We start from the raw sequence: 19102 nt of genomic DNA on the forward strand, positions 1-19102 counted from the left end.
AGTGTAAGTCTGCCTACAGGGACTACCCTGAGTGGGCATCAAACCCAGAAGGTTCTTGGGGCCTGACAATCAACCCCAACTGTCTATGGTCATATTTCCCACAAGACCCTAGAGGTTAATTCTTAAGTAGTTTTCCATTCTAGCACCAGATCACTTTCGTATAAATTTGGCTGGGTGTCTCCATTTCCTTGAAACAAAGAGTAGGAAAATCCATTTTTAATTTTTCTGAAGAGGATTTAAGGAAACCCCTTCCATGAAACTTACGCGACCTCAGCATCCTAGCTTAGCATATGTAAATTAAATGAAATGTCATGACATTAAGTGCTTTTAATGAAGAGGGGAATACTTACGCCATGATACCTGAGAGGTGAAACATTTCAGCCGTTATATAGGACAAATAACTGTACAGAAAGACAAAGAGTGGCTCAATCACTCGGATGTTATGCGTGAACCGAGTAGTAAACGCCGCTATAAATCCCAGGAAGATGCCAATTAACACCCCACCAATTCCCACAACGAAGAAGTTTGCAATTCCAGCAAACACGTCAATGGTCTCAATGGTTTTCATCTGGCAGAAGGACTTGAACAAGTTGTACAAGACCTGTGGGAGAAAGAGAGCGCATGGTCAAGACTCCATCCGACGTCCCCATTTTCACTGTGGCCACAGAAAAATCCACCCATCCTCCTAACAGGGACATTTCTTCTGTGCCCCCCAAGTGGATGGCCAGTGGCAAAACTGTATTGCCCCATCTCATGTTTTAATAGGATATTGAATAACTTTGAACAGAAAGCTAGATAAATGTGTGTTGTCTGGAAAGGTAGTTCTGAAAGTGAGGGAGAGGAGACGTCACAATTACGACGCCACTCACTCCTAAAATATCATTTTTAATATACCATCTAAAAGACAATCTTGAAAGACTCAGTTGTCATCCGACAGGCCCTGCTTGTGTTAGCGATGCCGGGGAAGGAACAGGTCACAGAGAAAGACGGTCAGTGCTGCTGTGAAGTCAGTTACTTTGTGGGGCTTTCTGGTGGGGTCGTGCCACAGAAGGGGCCCCAGCCATCAGTGCAGCTACCCACCTGAAGCTATCTTTCTCCCAGGGCGCTGAAGTCCTCTCTCCTCACCCCACCCACATACAGCCGCTATAACATGAGACCCGAAGGAACTTTCTTAAACAAAGATGCAGCCACCTGTGTTGTGTATGTGTGCTTGTGTGTATAGGTACTGTAATTTCATACATTTTGTGTCCCTCTTCTAAAGGGATGACCCCACACAGCTGCTTGGCTTCTGAAACAGCCACAAAGTCATTACATAGTCTTAGTTTGTAAGCTTCAAAAATGCTTGGCCCTTCATGTCTGCTGGGAATTTGCTCGCAAACGTGTTTCCAAGGACCCAAATGAGACAGGAAGTGATGGTTGGGGCCCTACCACATTTTTCGCAAAGCCAACAAGGAAAATAGGACTCCAACGGGCGCCCTGTTTCTTCTCACTGGGTTACTGACAGCCAGACTATCCAGGAAAGCTGGCTGTCAGGACACTGGGGTGAAGGCCTCTGATGGTACAGGCCATGCTAAGCCCTTATTTGATTTCTGAGAAACTAAAATTGAACCCCTTTGTCCAGGTTCACACAAAATATCAGATGTGATAGAAGAATCCTGGTCTCCTGACATTCCAGGTACATTTTTCAAAGTTTACGTATGGGAGAACAAGTCAGGTTCCGAGCCTGCTAGCCAGAGTGGGATTTAGCAAAGTCAGTTCTGCTCTTTGCCTTCCTGAAGGTCCATCAGAGCCCACCACATTGGCAGGTTTTATGTCATTTTCCCCCTCTTTTCTGCTGGATTATAAACTCAAGGGTCATTCCTTATTATAACTGGCTTTTTCCATGCTGCCTTGAAGAGGACAGCGCAGATCTGCTGCTGTTGAAGAAAGCGGTGGTTTGGGATTTAGAAATGAATGAGCTTTTTTCTCATCATCATCAATATGACATTCAAAAGCAGTTAGTACTGTAGCCCCAGGAAATGACTTGACTAAGAAGGAACAAAAAGAGCAACTTCTTCCCCTGAGGATTTAAAAATGTTGAGAGGATCATCATTTGTCAGAAAAGAAAGGTATTTAAAACAGCAGCCTCTTCCCACTTCCAACCAGAGGCATGCTGCCGGCGGGATTCCGTCCACATCAACACACTGTGGTCATTTCCGGAGATGGGATCAGAGATGGGCTATATATACACCCCTTGTCTCCAAACAGCCAAGGACGAAGAGGGACGGCCACCAGCTGCCAGAAGAGAGAGGCAGGCTTCTCCACCAGCCGTCTCTGCAAAGTCAGCCTCCCTCTGCCCAGGCCACTTGGTCACCCAGGCTTCTGCCCTCTCTGACTCCCGCCCACACCAGCAAATCTCAGCTCACCATTGCTCGAATGCCCCCTCCAGCCAACACAAGACTCACTTCCTTTAAATACTGCCATTCCATTTGTCACTCTCAAGTTTAAAATCCTTGACTCTGGGAAGGCTCAATATACCTGGTATTGTTGTTGTTGTTGTTTTGGGTTTTTGTTTTGCTTTGTTTGTTTTATTTTTACTGCTTTCCAATACCCTTCAGTATGGGAGAGGGTCTCATCTCAGCTCCACAAAACCTAATACCATCACTCACCACTTCCCCTGCTTTCCCTCTCACGGTTTCTCTTGGCAGGAACACAGCCCCTATGCCCTGGGAAACTCTGTTCATCTTCCAGGGCCCAGCTGAAGCCACTGTTCCTCTCAAGAGCCTTCCTAAACGCCTACAGCCCCCACAGATCACCTTCACCTCTGCCCTCCTGCAACAAAGATGATCTTCTAATCCAGTGAGGCTTCGGGGACAGGCCATCTTCCACAGTGGGCACTGCCTCTTGGGGATCTACCCCAGCAAAATTAGAGAGTCCTCGTCCACAGGACCCAGATCACCTCCTCCTCCTCCCTCCCCACCCCACCAAGACCATTTATGAGGACTCCAAAGGTGGCTCAGGCCTGTGTCCCTATGTTCCCCTGACATGCAGTCATAGTTTTTCCAGAGGCATCTTCTGGCAACTCAGTCCATCAAATTGATCAAAGGGACATGCCAGTTTCAACAGCTCTTCAGGTTTTGCACAGAACTGAGCTGAGTCACAGGCGCTGTACCTTCAGCACACAGGGCAGGAGCTCTAGTTCAATCATTCTACTGCCTCGGAAGCCAGGGCAATGTCTTAGGTAGAGATGTTGCCTTGACAACCAGAAGGCTTTCCATACCCTCCCACCTGCTTTACAGTGAACCTGATACCCAGTGATCAGCACAAGATAAAATTCTTTCAGTTACCACTGGCTATAACCCCCAGTTAGCTCATTCCTCTTAAATACTTGAACTGTAATGCAAGGGAATCTATGTAGGAAAGTCCTTCTGGAGTTAGAATTTATATATGTATATGCATATGCACGTGTACTAGGCATGTTGGCTACAATTATGTCTCTAGTTGGTCTGTGCAAAGTTTTCCTCTACTTGACAACCGCATTTTTTGAAGACTGAAATACCAGTGCTGCTTGTGTTTTGTGGTGGGCTAATGTGACAGTTGAGGGAAGGGGAAAGGGAAAGCACTCTCAGGATATTTTACTCATTATTGTGATTTTTAAAATACTTATATTAACCACTCAGCTAGCTCAAGTGGTAGAGTATGAGATCCTAAAATACTAGAGTATTATAAGAATTAGAAATTCTCTATTTGGACCTTTGATTAAAAGGTGCAAGAACTCAGTGAATTTGTGTAACACAATGATGCAAAGAATACTGGTTCTTTGTCAGAAAAGCTCTGTTCCAGAAAAAAATAGTTTTCAGGTCACCCTTTCTTTAAAATATGAAATACAAGAAAAATTTTTGCCTAAGGAATTTAAAATATATTCTGCAATTTGCAAGAGCAAAAATGAGTACCAAGTGGTTACTGTTTACCTTCCAGCTTCCTGAAGTTAAATTCCAGTGCATAGCACATAATGCCTGGGCCATAAACCCCACCCCTAGTCTGGTTCCAAAGAACCAGCTCTGCGTAACCAAACCTATTGAAGAAATTCTTTAAGTGTTCTTGAAAAGTGCATTTGATCATTCAATGTTTGCATTATTAACATGTTCTAGAAATGATGTCGGAAATTACCATATGAACAAAAGTCATTTGATTCTGGACTACTGCAGAGGACTACTGATCTTAGAAGTGAGAACCTGAGCGATCTTTGCCTAATATTTAAGCTAAGGGAAAGCACAAAAATCCCATTTAAAAATCTGACCTTTGTTCCTTCAGCTGTCATTTCTCCAATCGATTCCAATCTACTGTAACCTTGGATAATGGCACTGTTGGACCATCATTTATATAATGTCAATTTATCTTTGCACGGAGACATTTTCATGGTAGGTTTTCTCCCCTTAACTCTGCTAGCTGCATATTGAATCTACCATGATTTGGGGACAGGATTTATTGCACAGACCTATAATTTTACTCTAGACTAGACTACGTTTTTTAACACGAATCTTTTCCCTTCTAATCTTTCCCTTCTTAATCTTCACCCTTCTAGTTGTGACTCCTAGTAACTCGTCATTTTCACTGTGAGCAGCAGGGTCCATACTTTTCATGATGAGTTCCTTAATCCGTGGGTTCCTTAAATCTCTCCTACAGATAAGACTAGACATCAAAGAATCATCCATAAAGCATCTCCACCTCTGTACTCTGAGGGTACCTGACAAGGGAGGCAAAATGATCACTTTTTAAAATGTCATTGTAATTATTCCTAACACCTGATCCGTTCAGCCCACTATTCAGCCAATAGAGGAATATCATACCTGGAGGTCTTTTCTTCAGTGTTAGGAAGGCACAATCCCTGGGCTTGCCTTGCTATCTTATGGGTGTGGCTTTAAGGGTCCACAGGCTCTGAGCCCAGGGTATCTAACTCGAGGAAGGCTCATTCACGGGAAACCCTTAGTCATTGACTTATAGGCTTTGGCCTTGTAACAAGGGATTCCACATCTAAAGAGCAGCCATGCCCTTTCTCTGTCCTTGTCTTCCTTCCTGCATTGGAATGGCGCCCTCAATCTGGCCCACTGCCTTCTCTGGGTCAGGCCTCCCTCTCTGTCCATAAAATCACACTCGACAGCTTGGGTCCTCTTGACAGGAAGCACCGGATGTGACCCTGGAAAGCCTGGGGCCTTCACGCAGTTTGAACAGGGATCTAGCCAGACTGTTGGCTCAGATCTGAGTCTTGACGAACTCAAAGAATGGACACTGAGGTGTCTGAATGAGAAATTCTTTAAGAGAAGAGAAAGCAGTGTAAAGGCAGGGCGTGTCACTCTAAAACTGAGCTGACGTGGCTGGACTGCCCTAGAAGAAGTGCGCCAGGGTGTTATTATTTCTTTATAAAGTTTCCTGAACATGAAGGAAATCCAAGAAAACCTCATGAAAATGTCCTCGATCTACCTCAACGAGGGTAACATGTATATAGCAAACATAAGTCACAATAAAATGTTGAAGCCTCTGGAAATTAGGATAAATTATAAAATGTCTTCATTGCTGTGGTACTTTCCCAGTTAAAATTTAATATTGGTAAGTTAATGACTAATCACTGTTAGTGAATAATGGAATAAATGAAGTGTATTTTGTTACTTGAGTGAGAGACCTTAGCTGCCTCAAAACAGCTATCTTAGCAGCTATTCTAAAAAATGGGATTTCCTTATCAATAAATTACTTTCTACATAATAATGTCCACATGGAGCTAAGGGACAACATTCAAAATGATATTTTATTTTGTTTATAAGCTAACAGGGAGTGATGTTGGTTTCTACGCTGATGTTTAAATGAGTCAGGAATCATATTTTAATGGGAGGAACAAACGAAGTAATATAAATTAGTTAAGTTACTTAATTTTTCTCTGCCTCAACTTTCTTACCTACCAAATGGGAAAAATAATGACCACATAGACCCAAGCACACAGGAGGCCCTCACAAGAGGTTAATGGCAGCTAACACAATAAAACAGCATCACTGGGGCCCCCTCATGGGTTTAGCTATATGGGGTCACCGGAGTGTCTTTCACTGGGAGAGGACCATTTTGTAGGCTTGTGTGGGGGTGGGAGGCTTCCTCACCACTTCCCTACGCTTTGCCTGAGCTCAGAAAGTGGGCTGGAGGTAAATTCTGCTCACATGAAGATCACAACAGCCTCTGACTCTAATTATGTGTTAATTAGTGAGAATTAAAAATAAATTAGCATTTTCTGAATAAATATCCACTCACGGGAAAGTGGTGGGGATCAGAAATAAGCTGGCTGAGCAGAGACAGAAAGTGAGAGTGTAATGAAAAACTGGCCTGAAATCATAAAGGAATTAATAAACCATCCCCGGACCCAGAATAGCACGTGGCGGGCATCGTCATTTCGCTTCCGTTTTGCATGTTCACTCACAACAGCATCACATCTCACCAAGAACTCTGAATGACCCGAAGTCCTTGAATTCTGATCAAAGACTGTCATTTTCAAAATGCCAACTGAGAAATCCTCAGATAGGAAAGGTCACCCTCACTTTCATGGTCTTCTGACACCAGCAGGACCTTGCAAGCAGGGACCAGCTACACAGTCTGTGCAACCCCGTGCAACATGAAAGTGAGGGGCCCATTGTATAATAATCAATCAAAAATAATCAATAAAAAACATTTTACAAAGCACTTCAAGACAGCAGTGACAGAGCCTTAAACCAAGTGAGGGGCCCATCTAAGTGCAGGACTGCATGACTGTGCGAGTGTGGTTGGTGCTTGTGGTTCTCCACTCTGCTGTCACCTTCAGAAAGCTGATGCAGACCTGGGGAGACTGGTGGTGTTGGGGAGACACAGCATGAACCTGTTACTCACCACTGTCACTGCATCATTCAGCAGGGACTCTCCAAAGACCAGGATGTAGAGCTGCTCATTGACGTGAATGTTCTCGAAGACGGCGAGCACAGCCACTGGGTCCACGGCTGAGATCAAGCTGCCAAAAAGTAGATTCTGGAGCAGAGTGATGTCACTCAGGCCAAAGGCTTCAATTTGGCAGATACCATACAAAGACACCCCGATGCCAATGGAATTCCAGAGGGTCCCTACCACAGCATACCAGAAAATAGTGCCAATGTTCTCAAAGAAGGGGCGAGTGGGCATGAAATAGCCCGCGTCGAGCACGATGGGGGGGAGCAGATACAAGAAAAACACATCAGTCTTCATTGCAGGGGGGGACTTTTCATCAACTCCAAAAATAATCCCTCCTAGCAGCAGGCCAACCATTATAAGGAGGCAGCTCTCAGGCACTATCGTGGGCAACTTGTGATACAGATGGAAACCTGTGAAGGAAAAAATAAAGATAAAGCATTGGAGGTATGCAAGAATTAGGGCAAAGGTAAACTGGTTCTCTTTGCCAGAACCAATAGATTCTATTCCAAAACCTCCCAGGTCAGCATAACTGGCTATATAGAGTATGGCGTAAAAATCAGATGATCTTAAAACTATTCAGGAAGCACGGTCAGGCACGAATGCAACTTTACATCAGGAGCTCAATGATACGGGTACACCATACTTACACAGCATAGCTGTTGTCTACCTCCAATGAAGTTTTTTTAAATGCGACTACACGATTTTATATTTGAGGCAGTTTTGTGATCTCCAACACTTTTTCAAATGTGTTGAAAATGTGTTGGAGATCACAATTTCATCCTCATAAAAACTTTAAGGAAGGCAGGAAAGTTGTTTTCATCTTTTTAAATTTATTGATCTCAGTGGAAACTGAGGCTCAAGGAGATACAGGGTCTTGCCAAGGCCGGGGATCACACCCCAGCTTTCGGGTTACCACTGTCCCCTCTGGGATTGAGCAGAGTTTGCAACTTATTTAATATCTTTATTTTCAGGGGCGGCCTGGGTGGCTTGGTGGGTTAAGCTTCGAACTCTTGATCTCAGCTCAGGTCATGATCTCAGGATGATAAGATTGAGCCCCACGTCAGGCTCAGCACTCAGCAGGGGATCTGCTTGAGATTCTCTCTCTCCTCTTTTTTGCTCCACCCCTCCACCCAATGCATGTGCCTGTTCTCCTTCTCTCAAATAAATAAGTCTTTTTATCAATTTCAGGCTAGTGCACTTGGAATGCTAAGTATGTTTCATTTTTCAGAGGTCCACTCCTTCAGAAATAACCAACTCAATCTTTCAAAAGCACTTCTGGTAATTACTACTTAAGAGATGTAAACCACCATGATCTTCAGTCTCAGAGTTTCTAATCAAGGTGAAGGAACTGATGTTTATGACCTACTCTAATATAAGACACTGTGTGATGAGGTCCCTGACAAGCTCTAAGGGTTAGAGAAGGAGGAAATCAGCAAGGACATCATGGAGGAAGCAGCATCTGGCACGGATTCCAGAAGGACAGACATTAAATACACAGAGAAAGGGATGCCTGGGTGGCTCAGTTGGTTAAGCCACTGCCTTCAGCTCAGGTCATGATCCCAGGGTCCTGGGATGGAGTCCTGAATCGGGCTCCTCGCTCAGCAGGGAGCCTGCTTCCCTCTCTCTGCCTCTGCCTGCTTGTGCAGTCTCTCTCTCTCTCTGACAAATAAATAAATAAATAAATAAATAAAATCTTTTATAAATAAATATTTAAATAAATGCATAGAGAAGGCATGAAGAGCCTCCAAGGAAGTAAAGAAATGGAGGAAAATACCCATCTCCTAATTCACGGTGGAGCTCAGTGTGGCTTTAATACAATGACCATGCTTGGGGGCGTGGGGCTGGAAGCAGGGGGAGAGGAGCAGAATATGGGTTGTACCAGCACATGTGGTAACCTGAGGAGCAACTTCACACAGGAAGGTCACCTGATAGGGCTTACATGAGGACAGCCCTTATTTATAAGACAACAGCCAGCCATCCTGAAGGCACCTCACACAGTTCAGAATTAAAGCAGCAAACGGAAGTTATCTGAACTATAGGAACAACATACTACAATGACAGAATGAGTCTTAGAAGCTTAGTATCACAGCAAGTTTAATAAACCAACCCTTAAAACTCTACACACTGTACTAAAGACACGGCATGGCACAGCTTGTGAAAAACAACAAAAAAGGGATCATGCTAATTTGAAGAGATTTAGAGAATTTCTAATTAATAATGTGAACACCTTTACATGGGGATTCAAATCATCCCACCCACTCTGATCAAGTTTTTATTCATATTCTCGGAGGCTCCAATCACTGTTGGGGAAAAATGTATTCAGCCGGTTCAGCCACCCTTCACCCATGACCTCTGCCCTGCTGACCTCTGTGCTGAACAGAGAAGTTGAAGAACATCCCCTGAGAACCTCATCTTTGTAACTTCTCTTCACACTGAGTCCTGCTTCTCGGGGCAACACATTCCCTGAGTAATAAGGATGGGCCTGCCCCTAATAGCCCCCTTGAGTCTAAGTGAAATCAGCTCCTTTCAGGAGCATAGGGCAATAAGACCCAGCCTGAAGGCGCTGTGTGTGCCGTGGGCCTTGATGGATGCTATATGATGACTGTCCCCGGCCTCAGACCCAATGTTCCTGATGCTGCTCGTGACCATGGGGAGGTTACAACCAGGCCTGGGCCCTGTTTGCTCACTTGCAAAATGGGGACACACTGACGTATGTCAAAGACTGTAACCATGATAAGGCACCACTGTACCTGGGATGTCACGAATGCCCCCCATTCCGGCCCCCCTCCACATGAGAACACAATAGAAAAGAGTTCTTTTTTAAGATTTTATTTACCCTTTTGACAGAAAAGGACAAAGAGAACAAATAGGGGGACCAGAAGGAGAGGGAAGCAGGCTCCCCACTGAGCAGGGAGCCCTGATGTGGGGCTCGATCCCAGGACCCAGGATCATGACCCAAGTCAAAGGCAGACACTCAATCAACTGAACCACCCAGCTGCCCCAAGGAAACAGTTCTAAAGAAATGCACAGAAGCAAGGAACAGGTTCCTCTGCAGACAGACTAGAGAGTGAGCAAGGCTCACTGGTGTCACTCAGGCCACGATGGTGGCTTCCATTTCTCCCTGGTGGCTCCCACTTTTCCGCATGGCCTCTCACTTTCCTTTACTTGCCACACAGGACCCAGGTACCCAGGGCTCTCACGTGGGATATGGTCTCCTGTCACTGGGCTTCAAGGAGGTTCTTATCCTAAGGACGGAGGGTTGGAAATACGATCAATGGGAGAAAAGCAGAAACAGACATGCAGGATGGCCCGAGACAAAAGGGCCACTGGGACAGGTGCTGGGGGACAAGGAGGGGGACCTCTGGCTCCTGAAGGGACACTTCGTAACATAAACACTAGTCGGAAAAGTAACATATAAACTAACAGCAGATAACAGAAAAGAATAGCAACAAGCCAGCAGTTGCTGTTTAACAAGATCCTGTGTTTACATTTTGAAAACGCTCCTCTCCTTTCTTCTGTGAAAGCTCAGGTCCCCCCTGATTGGCCCGAGTGACCTTTTGCTTGAAACTGGATGGTAGTTACTGGATCTGCCCAGTTATTCCAGGAATAAGGAGGGATTAAAGGAAGGGTGGTCAACTAAGATCTTAGTTCTGTGATTTCTGGTGAACATAAAGCAGAGACCTCAAATCTTACAACATGCTCTCTGCGGGCTGGAAGGTTTGGTGTGTAAGCGTGTAGGGTGTATGGATGACAAGAGTCAAACATAGCAGGAAAACAAAACAAAAGTCTTCTTAAATTTCTTCATTCCCAGAGTAAAACAAACGAATCAACATTTGCAAATGTGCATTCACTTACAGCTCTCCCCAACCCCGACTCTTCCTTGGGTAAATGAACTTGAATAGGCAGAATTTGCTCTCCAGGGTCATTATCTTATCAGATGTTATGGAGAAATAGATCGGTTATCAGGAAAAACATGATGAACTTTTTCACAGTTTTTACAAGGTGGAACATGAGCTACCACAAGTACAATCTACTGCTCAGTCCGGGGATCAGCTAACTATTTTCTATCAAAAGCCCCATAGTAAATATTTCCAGTTCATAGACCAGATTTTACTCTGCTGTCATAGTACAAAAGGAGCCAGAGACAATACCTAAGTGTACGAGCGGCTATGTCCTAATAAAACTTTATGTGTGGACATGGAAATGAGAATTTCCTACTAGTTTACATGTCACAAAATATCATTCTTCTTTTGATTTTAACAGTTTAAAATTATAACAGCCATTTTTTACCCCCAGACCATAGAAAATGGGGGGTGAGGGGCATCTTTGGCCCTAGGCTGTGGGTTACCTCCCCATGTTAGTCTCTTCTTTATATTTCCTGCTACTTAGTAGTATTTGGGGCATTGTACTTGTGTCGTTCACTTTTTATTACTAGCACATAAAAGTCTGTGAGGATGGGTACTTTAAAGTTTGTTTTATTTTAGGGGTGCATGGGTGGCTCAGTCGTTAAGCAATCCGGGGTCCTGGGATCAAGGCCTGCATTGGACTCGCTGCTCAGCTGGGAGCCTGCTTCTCCCTCTGCCACTCCCCGCCTTGTGTTCCCTTTCTTGCTGTCTCCCTCTGTTGAATAAATAATGAAATCTTTTTTTAAAAAAGGTTTATTTTATTTAAATTGTTGTAGAAATCCACTTAGTGAGAAGGGGCACAGGATCAGGGTTCCATACAAAATACACCACTAAGACAACCTCTTAGACTGAATCTATTTTAATTTCTCTTTGCAAACAAGTGTTGAAACAAACTGAGCTGAAAGCTAAAGAGCTCTGTGTAGCTGAGTACAAAGCAATTGATTCACTCTAATTTTTCATTATACTTAAAATAATCTATTTGTCAAATGCTGGGAAGAGAAGACAGGAAGCTTCCAGATAGCAGGATCCACAAAAGGGCAACAATGTAAGAATCTGAATTACAGAGAACCACCACCACCACAAGAAACCACACAAAGTTTCAAAAATTATGTACAGTTCTAATGAACAAGTGACACCCCCAGGGGGGAAAGGGGAAATAGGCAAGCCCTCTGGAGAGACAGTGCAGCCTCCAGGTGCAGACAAACACAAACCATCCAATTAATGCTCCGTATTTTATGAGAGCTTAAAGAAAAAATAATGATGTTTATTAGATCCACCAATATTTTCCAAGCTCATGTTGAGTACCCTGGGAAACAAAGGCGCAGAGGCAGCCTGACTCAGAACTAGCTTCCCAGGCTGCTCCTTCTTGAAGCAACTCTGGAAAATACCGGGATTTAACGTAAAGACTAGTCTAAAATGAGCCAGGTCTTCTTGGCTGGGGGGAAATAAAGGTAAATATTTACAGAGTACATTAAATTTGTTTTTCAGTATTAAGAGAAATAAGCAAGTTCATTCAAAGGTAAAAATGCTGGATTCATGTATCCTAATTCACAGAGCAACCAAATACACACTTTTTAAAAACAGAATTGTAGTAAGCAATAGGTAATGAGAAGCAGGAAATAGTAAGAAACATCATTTTGATCTGAAACAGCAACAAGCTGTTAGCATTGCATGATAATGCTAAGTGGACAAAGACTGAGTGAAAGAATCCAATCCTAAAAATAAATAGAGGAGCACCTGAGTGGCTCAGCTAGTTAAACATCTGCCTCCAACACAGGTCCTGGGATTGAGCCCCCCGTGGGGGCTCCCTGCCTACCTGGGAGTATGCCTCTCCCTCTGCCTCTGCCATTCTCCCTGATCTCTCTCTTTCTCAAATAAATAGATACATACATAAATAAAATCTTTTAAAAAAAATAAATAGAATCAAATTGAGTAAATAAGTAAAAACAAACAGTAAAAATACGGAAAGAAATAAATACATAAACAGAATGGAATTCAGTAAACAAAACAGAATTAACTGATTTATGTCAGTAACACATTCTTACAACATTTAGTCACATGCTGGGGCTGAAAGATACATTTAATTTCACCCCACTCAAAAATAGTGCAACTATGAATATGGAGCCAAACCTTGTCTTACTGCAATTTGTTTTACTGTGCTTTGCAGATACTGCATTTTTTATAAATTGAAGGTTTGTGGCAGCTCTGTGTCCTTGAGCAAATCAATTGGCACCATTCTTCCAAGAGCATGTGCTCGCTCACTTTGTGTCTCTATATCACATTTTGGTAATTCTCCCAATATTTCAAACTTCTATATTATTATTATGTTTGTTATGGTGATCTGTGATCAGTGATTATAACTTGTTCAAAGTTCAGATGATGGTTAGCATTATTTTTAGCAGTCAAGTATTTTTTAATTAAGGTATACATACTATCTTACATATGATGCTATCAAACATTTAGTAGTAAACTACAGAGTGGTATGAATATGGCTTTTACATGCACTGGGAAACCAAAAAATTCATTTGACCTGTTTTACTGCATGTGCGCTTTATTGCAGTGGTCTCAGAACTGAATCTGCAATCCTTCTGTAGAGATTTTAAAAAATGCTCCCCTTATGAGGTTGCAAAGGACTTATAATAATATAATAACTGGAAAAAAAGAAACTATAAATGAAACATTAAAAATCTGTGGGAATTATTCCAAAGCAGGACTTAGGTGGTATTTGATTTTTCCAAATGACATGACTGCTTGCAAAGAAAAGAGAAACACAGTGAGTACAGTCTGTCCATGAAGAATTCTGAAAAGGAGCAAAGAGTTAAACCTTTGTTCACCAAACTACTGAGTCCCTTCCCTGCACAAGGCTCTGAGGCACCTTGTATTGGATCTTAAATGGGCTGTATCTTCAGTGAGCTTCTATTTGGTACAGAAGATCAGACATGAACACAAGTCATTATCCTACAAGACAGGAAAGAAGAGATGTAACAAGTACTAGAAGGGCAGGGAAGGGAAGGAAATTCAGATGAGGAGGTTCAGGAAGGAATTAGAGGAGGTGGCATTAAGATAACTGGCTGTGCATATTTCAGTTTCAGGAGGATGAGGCACGAGGAAGGCACGGGGTAAAGGCTAGGCACCATGACAGTGGGACAGCACAACCAACCTGTCTACCAAGTGTATACAGCAAGGAAGAGATGAGCCAATCAAATAGGGAGTGACCCTACGGTAGAAGGCCTAGTAATCCAATCTTTGAAGACCTACCTCTGTTCTATGGGCAAGGGGAGCCAATGAGGGTATCTCAGAACCCTCCACTCCTTCCACACCTGGAGTGAACGGAGACAAGCCCTGCCCAAGAGACTAGAGACTGGAATTTGGAAATGAAGGGATGAGAACTGTCCAATTAGAGTTTTACACCAAATGGACATGATTAACCATCACTGAAAATAAAGACGATATTGATGCAAACATGTAACTAAAAAGCTTAAGAGGAGCCCAAACTTGAAAGGGATCTATGCATCTCAAAAAGTCTAAGAGGAGAGCCATTCCACACACTTACGTAGTAAGGCGAAAGAATATGTATATACAACAGGAAAACACTATGTTGCAACACTATATATAACATGGAAAATTCAGAAGCAGTAGAAATGATCAATGTCATCCAATCATATTTCTCATTCAATATACCTTTGTAGGGACTCTACCATGTGCTGGGTACCATATCAGGGACTAGGAATGCAGCAATGAATGAGAGAATGCCACTGTACCAGAAGGCTGCAGTTTAATGGAGGGAAAGAGGAAATGAAGACATCAACCAGTAAATTCATCATCGCAAATAGTGCTGAGCCCTACAAAGGCAGACAGAGAAGTGTGAAAGCATGCAAAGTGACAGGATGAGATGATACTGGATACCATTCTGGTCAAAGAAAGCTTCTCTGATGGGTGATGTCTGCACAAAACCCTGTATGGACAGAGTATGAGAAACATGTGGAAGAACAAGGGTCCTGAGTTGGGAGCACCCTGACCCAGGAAGCCACCATGGCTGGAGCATGGAGAGTAAAGAGAACATGGTAGGAAGTGAAGTGGAAAGGCAGCAAAATAGTAGAGTACACAGCACGCGTGATCATGAGAAAGACTTTTTAGATATTTTTTTGAGTGCAATGAGACCCACTGGCAGCTTTTGATGAGAGGAACGTCAAAATCAGATTCACCATTCCATAGGGTCATTCTAGCTGCTACTGAAGAATGAAGGCAGGAACACCAGTCTGTCAATAATCCAGGAAGGATATGATGTTTTTCACTGAAGTCGTGATATGTATGAAAGGAGGGGACATGCAAAATACATTTTGACACTTGTTCCAACAGATCATGTTGCTGGTCTGGATGAGGGAAAAGAGTGTTGATTCTCTGATACTAGAAAAATATTTACATTATTGGTCTTCATCCTCAGTTTCCTGCCCTCATCCCAAGCTCCTAAAACCTTTGTGATTTCCTAAGTGATAGAAGTGCTAGGAGCATCTTTTAGTATACCTGGCCTTTGACCCCAGTTCTTGACACAGAGCTCTTAAGTTCCTTGGAATTTCCTGGGTGACAAAAGTGACTTTGCTTCTAATGAGGCAACTCATAGTGAGCTTCTGGATAGCCAAAGGGTAAGGACAGGTCACCAGGAAGACCAAGCCATGAGGAGAAGCTTTTAACTTTCAGCTTCATTGCCTCATCCTTTGGGGAGGGGAAAGGAGCTGGAGAGTTAATAATTGATAATACTTCTGTGATAAAGGCGCCATAGAAATCCCTCAACTATGGTGCTCAGAGAGGTTAAGGGCTGATGAACAAATCTACCTGGTGGGAGGGTGATAAAATGCAACCCCCCAGGGACAAAATTTCCTGCCCCGGAGACCTTTCCAGATCTTGCTTTATATCTCTTTGCCTGGCTATTCAGCTGCATTCTTTATCATTCTTTATCATACCCTTTCTCAGGAAGCACAACTGTTCCCCTAAGTTCTGTAAGCTGTTCTAGCAAATGACTGGACCCAAGGAAGGCATCATGGGAACCTCAATCGATAGCTGGTCAGTAAGAAGCACAGGGACTTACAATTGACATCTGTAATGGGAACAGTCTTAGGAGACTGAGCCTTTCATTAATAGGCTTTGACACTAACTCCAGGTAGATAATGTTAGAACGGAATTGAATTATAGCACACCCAGTTGGTATCCTTAGAAAACTGCAGAATTGCTTGGTGTGGAAAACCCAAACATCTCATGGCCAAACTTGTTCTGTAAGTGCAGAGAGAAAAACACTGATTGTTTTTCACCAATGTTTTGCTCTCAGTGAGACAGATGAATCAAAGACAAATCCAGAAGTTTTAGAAAATTACATATAGGTCAAAGAGTGTAGCACTAGAGAAAAGAAAGAAGAATCTATAAAATACACCAGGAGATCTTATACTGCAATCATCTCTCTTTGAAAGGAGTTGACATATTCCAAACAGTGACCCAAAAGTGGAGAATATTAAGACAGAACCTAGGGATGCCCAAATTAGGTACCTTTTAAAGATTGTGGGTGGGGGGAAGGTACGAAAATGAAGAGTGAAGAAAAAGAACCAACTTCTGCTTCTGGAAAGATGGAATATTCATTTTCCTCTAACCCTTCCACTAAGGAAAGAAAAAAAACTACAATAACTAGAAATAGAGGAAGGTTGTAAACGTAGCCAGAAGAAGGAAAACCAGCTAGGGACCTTGAGATCTGAAAAACAACACAGTTTTGAGTTTCTTGGGTTTTTGTCTTCCCTCTCAGATCCAAGACTTGAAGAAGCCATCAGGCTGGAAATGCCAATGATGACAGACAACAAAAGTCCCAACAAAAGCCTCCTCCATCTATACACTGGACCAGGAAAGAATCAGCATAGAAAAAGAGAAAACTTTTAGGTAATAGCTGCTCTATTCCTGCCAGACACCAAAGAATAAACTGTGGTCTCAGTCTTAGCAAAATCTGAGTGGGGAATCTAGATTCTATGTTTACTAGACTATAATAAAACCCTAACCCCTCTATTGGGGTGGTTTAAGAAAGAAAAAAGCACGGAGGTAGGGCTTTCTTCTCAATTGGGTGGTAACTCTCTTCCATGATGCCAGTAAGACTATGTGGAGAATCTGGACTTCCAGAGCCTGCGGTAACGAGGCCTCTCACATCCTCTTCCCCGACGTCAGTCAAAGGAGGCCTAGCAGAGTCAAGACTTGCTCTTTTACCCACCTGATATGAAGCTACTGCTCCACTAGAGTGTCGGTGGAGGCCACCAGAAGAATAGCAAGGAGATACTCCTAACCCCTTTCAGCCAAACAGGTACCAGGAGAGAACCAGTAAGAATACAGAATTGCCAGCCCCCATATGGTAATGAAGAGCATCCTCCTCAGGTAGTCAATCAAGCAAAGTGAGGAACCTGAAAATCTACCCCTAACTGGCAATAATATGGCACCTCCCTTTCCCACTTAGTGTCATAAGAAGTCATCTAAAACAGAAGGCATAAATAATATCCAGAATCTGATAACTAATATTCCAAATATTCATGTTCCACTAAAAAAAAATCACTCATTGTACCAGGAATCAAGAAGATGTCAAACTGAATGAAAAAAAAAAATAAAGAAAATTAATAGATACCACTATCACGATGACTGAGATGTTAGATTTATCTGACAAAAAAATTTTGAATACTGCCATGATAAAAACGTTTCATGAACAATTACAAACACACTTGAAATATATGAAAAAAAATAGGAGATCTGAGCAAAGAAATAGAAGATATAAAGAAGAACCTTATGGAAATTTTAGAACTGAAAAATATAAAGATTGAAGTAAAAAATTAAATTGTGTAGGCTCAATGGCAGAATACAGTGAACAGGAAGGAATTAGTCAACCTTAAGATAGAATGATAGAAATTACTCGTTCTGAACAACAGGGAGAAAACAAACCGAGGACATACACCTATAGAATCAAGAAGCTAAATAAGCCCACATATGATTAATCCAAAGAAACCTATAGCAAGACACCCCACAGCCAAACTTCTAAACATACAAAAAAGAAAATAAAAAAAAAAAAAGAAAGAAAGAAAGAAAGGAAAGGAAGGGAAGGGAAAGTCCTGATAACAGCCAAAGAGAAAGGACACCTTCTCTACAGGAGGGAAAACAGAACATCAGATTTCTTGTCAGAAACCATGGAGACTAGGGGCGCCTGGGTGGCTCAGTGGGTTAAGCCGCTGCCTTCGGCTCAGGTCATGATCTCGGAGTCCTGGGATCGAGTCCCACATCGGGCTCTCTGCTCAGCAGGGAGCCTGCTTCCTCCTCCTCTCTGCCTGCCTCTCTGCCTACTTGTGATCTCTCTCTGTCAAATAAATAAATAAAATCTAAAAAAAAAAAAAAAAAAAGAAAGAAACCATGGAGACTATAAGGAAATAACACAACATTATTCATGTGCAAGGGAAAAAAAGAAAGAAAGAAAGAAAGAAAGAACAAACTGCTGACCCAGATTATATAGCCAATGAAAATATCCTTCAGGAATAAAGGGAAAATCAAGACCTTCTCAGCTGGAGAAAAACTAAGAAAATTTGTTGCCAGCAGACCTGCCTTAAAATAATGGCTAAAGAAAATTCTCAAAAAAGGAAACAATGGAATCTTAGAACATCAGGAAGGAAGAAAAACAGAAAGAATTAAAATATGAGCAAATTCTATGCATTTTTTCTTCTCCTCTTGAATTTTCTAAATTAAGTTTGACCACTGAAGCCAAAATTAGAACCCTACTTGATGTGGTTCTCAATGTATATAGAGAAAATGTTTAGAACAACTCTATGACAAGTTAGAAAAAATAAAAAAGACGTTACAGGAGGTAAGGTCTATACTTCACTCAAAGTAGTAAATGACTATATCAGTAAACTATTAGTTATAATACATATCTTTATGTATAAATATATGTCTATATATACACACAAAATAATGTACAGATAATACATATATACATACACACACACACATATATATATAATAATTCCTAGAGGAACCACTAAAGAGGCTTATACAAAGAGGTACTCCCCACAATACTAGATAAATAAAACCAGAGTTCCAAAAAAATGTTCAAATAACCCACAGGAAGGCAGGAAAAGAAAACAGAGAAATAAGGAACAGAGAACAAAAAATAAAGTCACAGATTTAGAACAAACATATCAATAATTACATAAATGTAAATGTGCCAAATACATCAATTAAAGGCAGCTGTTAGTAGA

General features: G+C 42.2%; 1 protein-coding gene across 1 annotated transcript in view; it reads right to left on the minus strand.

Annotated features, from left to right (window-relative positions):
• Window positions 1-19102, minus strand: part of SLC9A2 (solute carrier family 9 member A2) — a 97228-nt gene that overhangs the window by 54372 nt on the left and 23754 nt on the right. Inside the window, exons 2-3 of the mRNA XM_004764383.3 lie at window positions 6883-7346; window positions 351-601 (exon numbers count right to left, since the gene is read on the minus strand). Coding sequence (XP_004764440.1) covers window positions 351-601; window positions 6883-7346 — 715 coding nt within the window. The remainder of the gene's footprint in view (window positions 1-350; window positions 602-6882; window positions 7347-19102) is intronic.

The sequence above is a fragment of the Mustela putorius genome, unplaced genomic scaffold (genome assembly GCF_011764305.1).
Source record: "Mustela putorius furo isolate JIRA1106 unplaced genomic scaffold, ASM1176430v1.1 tig00000224_pilon_pilon_pilon, whole genome shotgun sequence".
In the NCBI taxonomy this organism is placed as follows: Eukaryota; Metazoa; Chordata; class Mammalia; order Carnivora; family Mustelidae; genus Mustela; species Mustela putorius.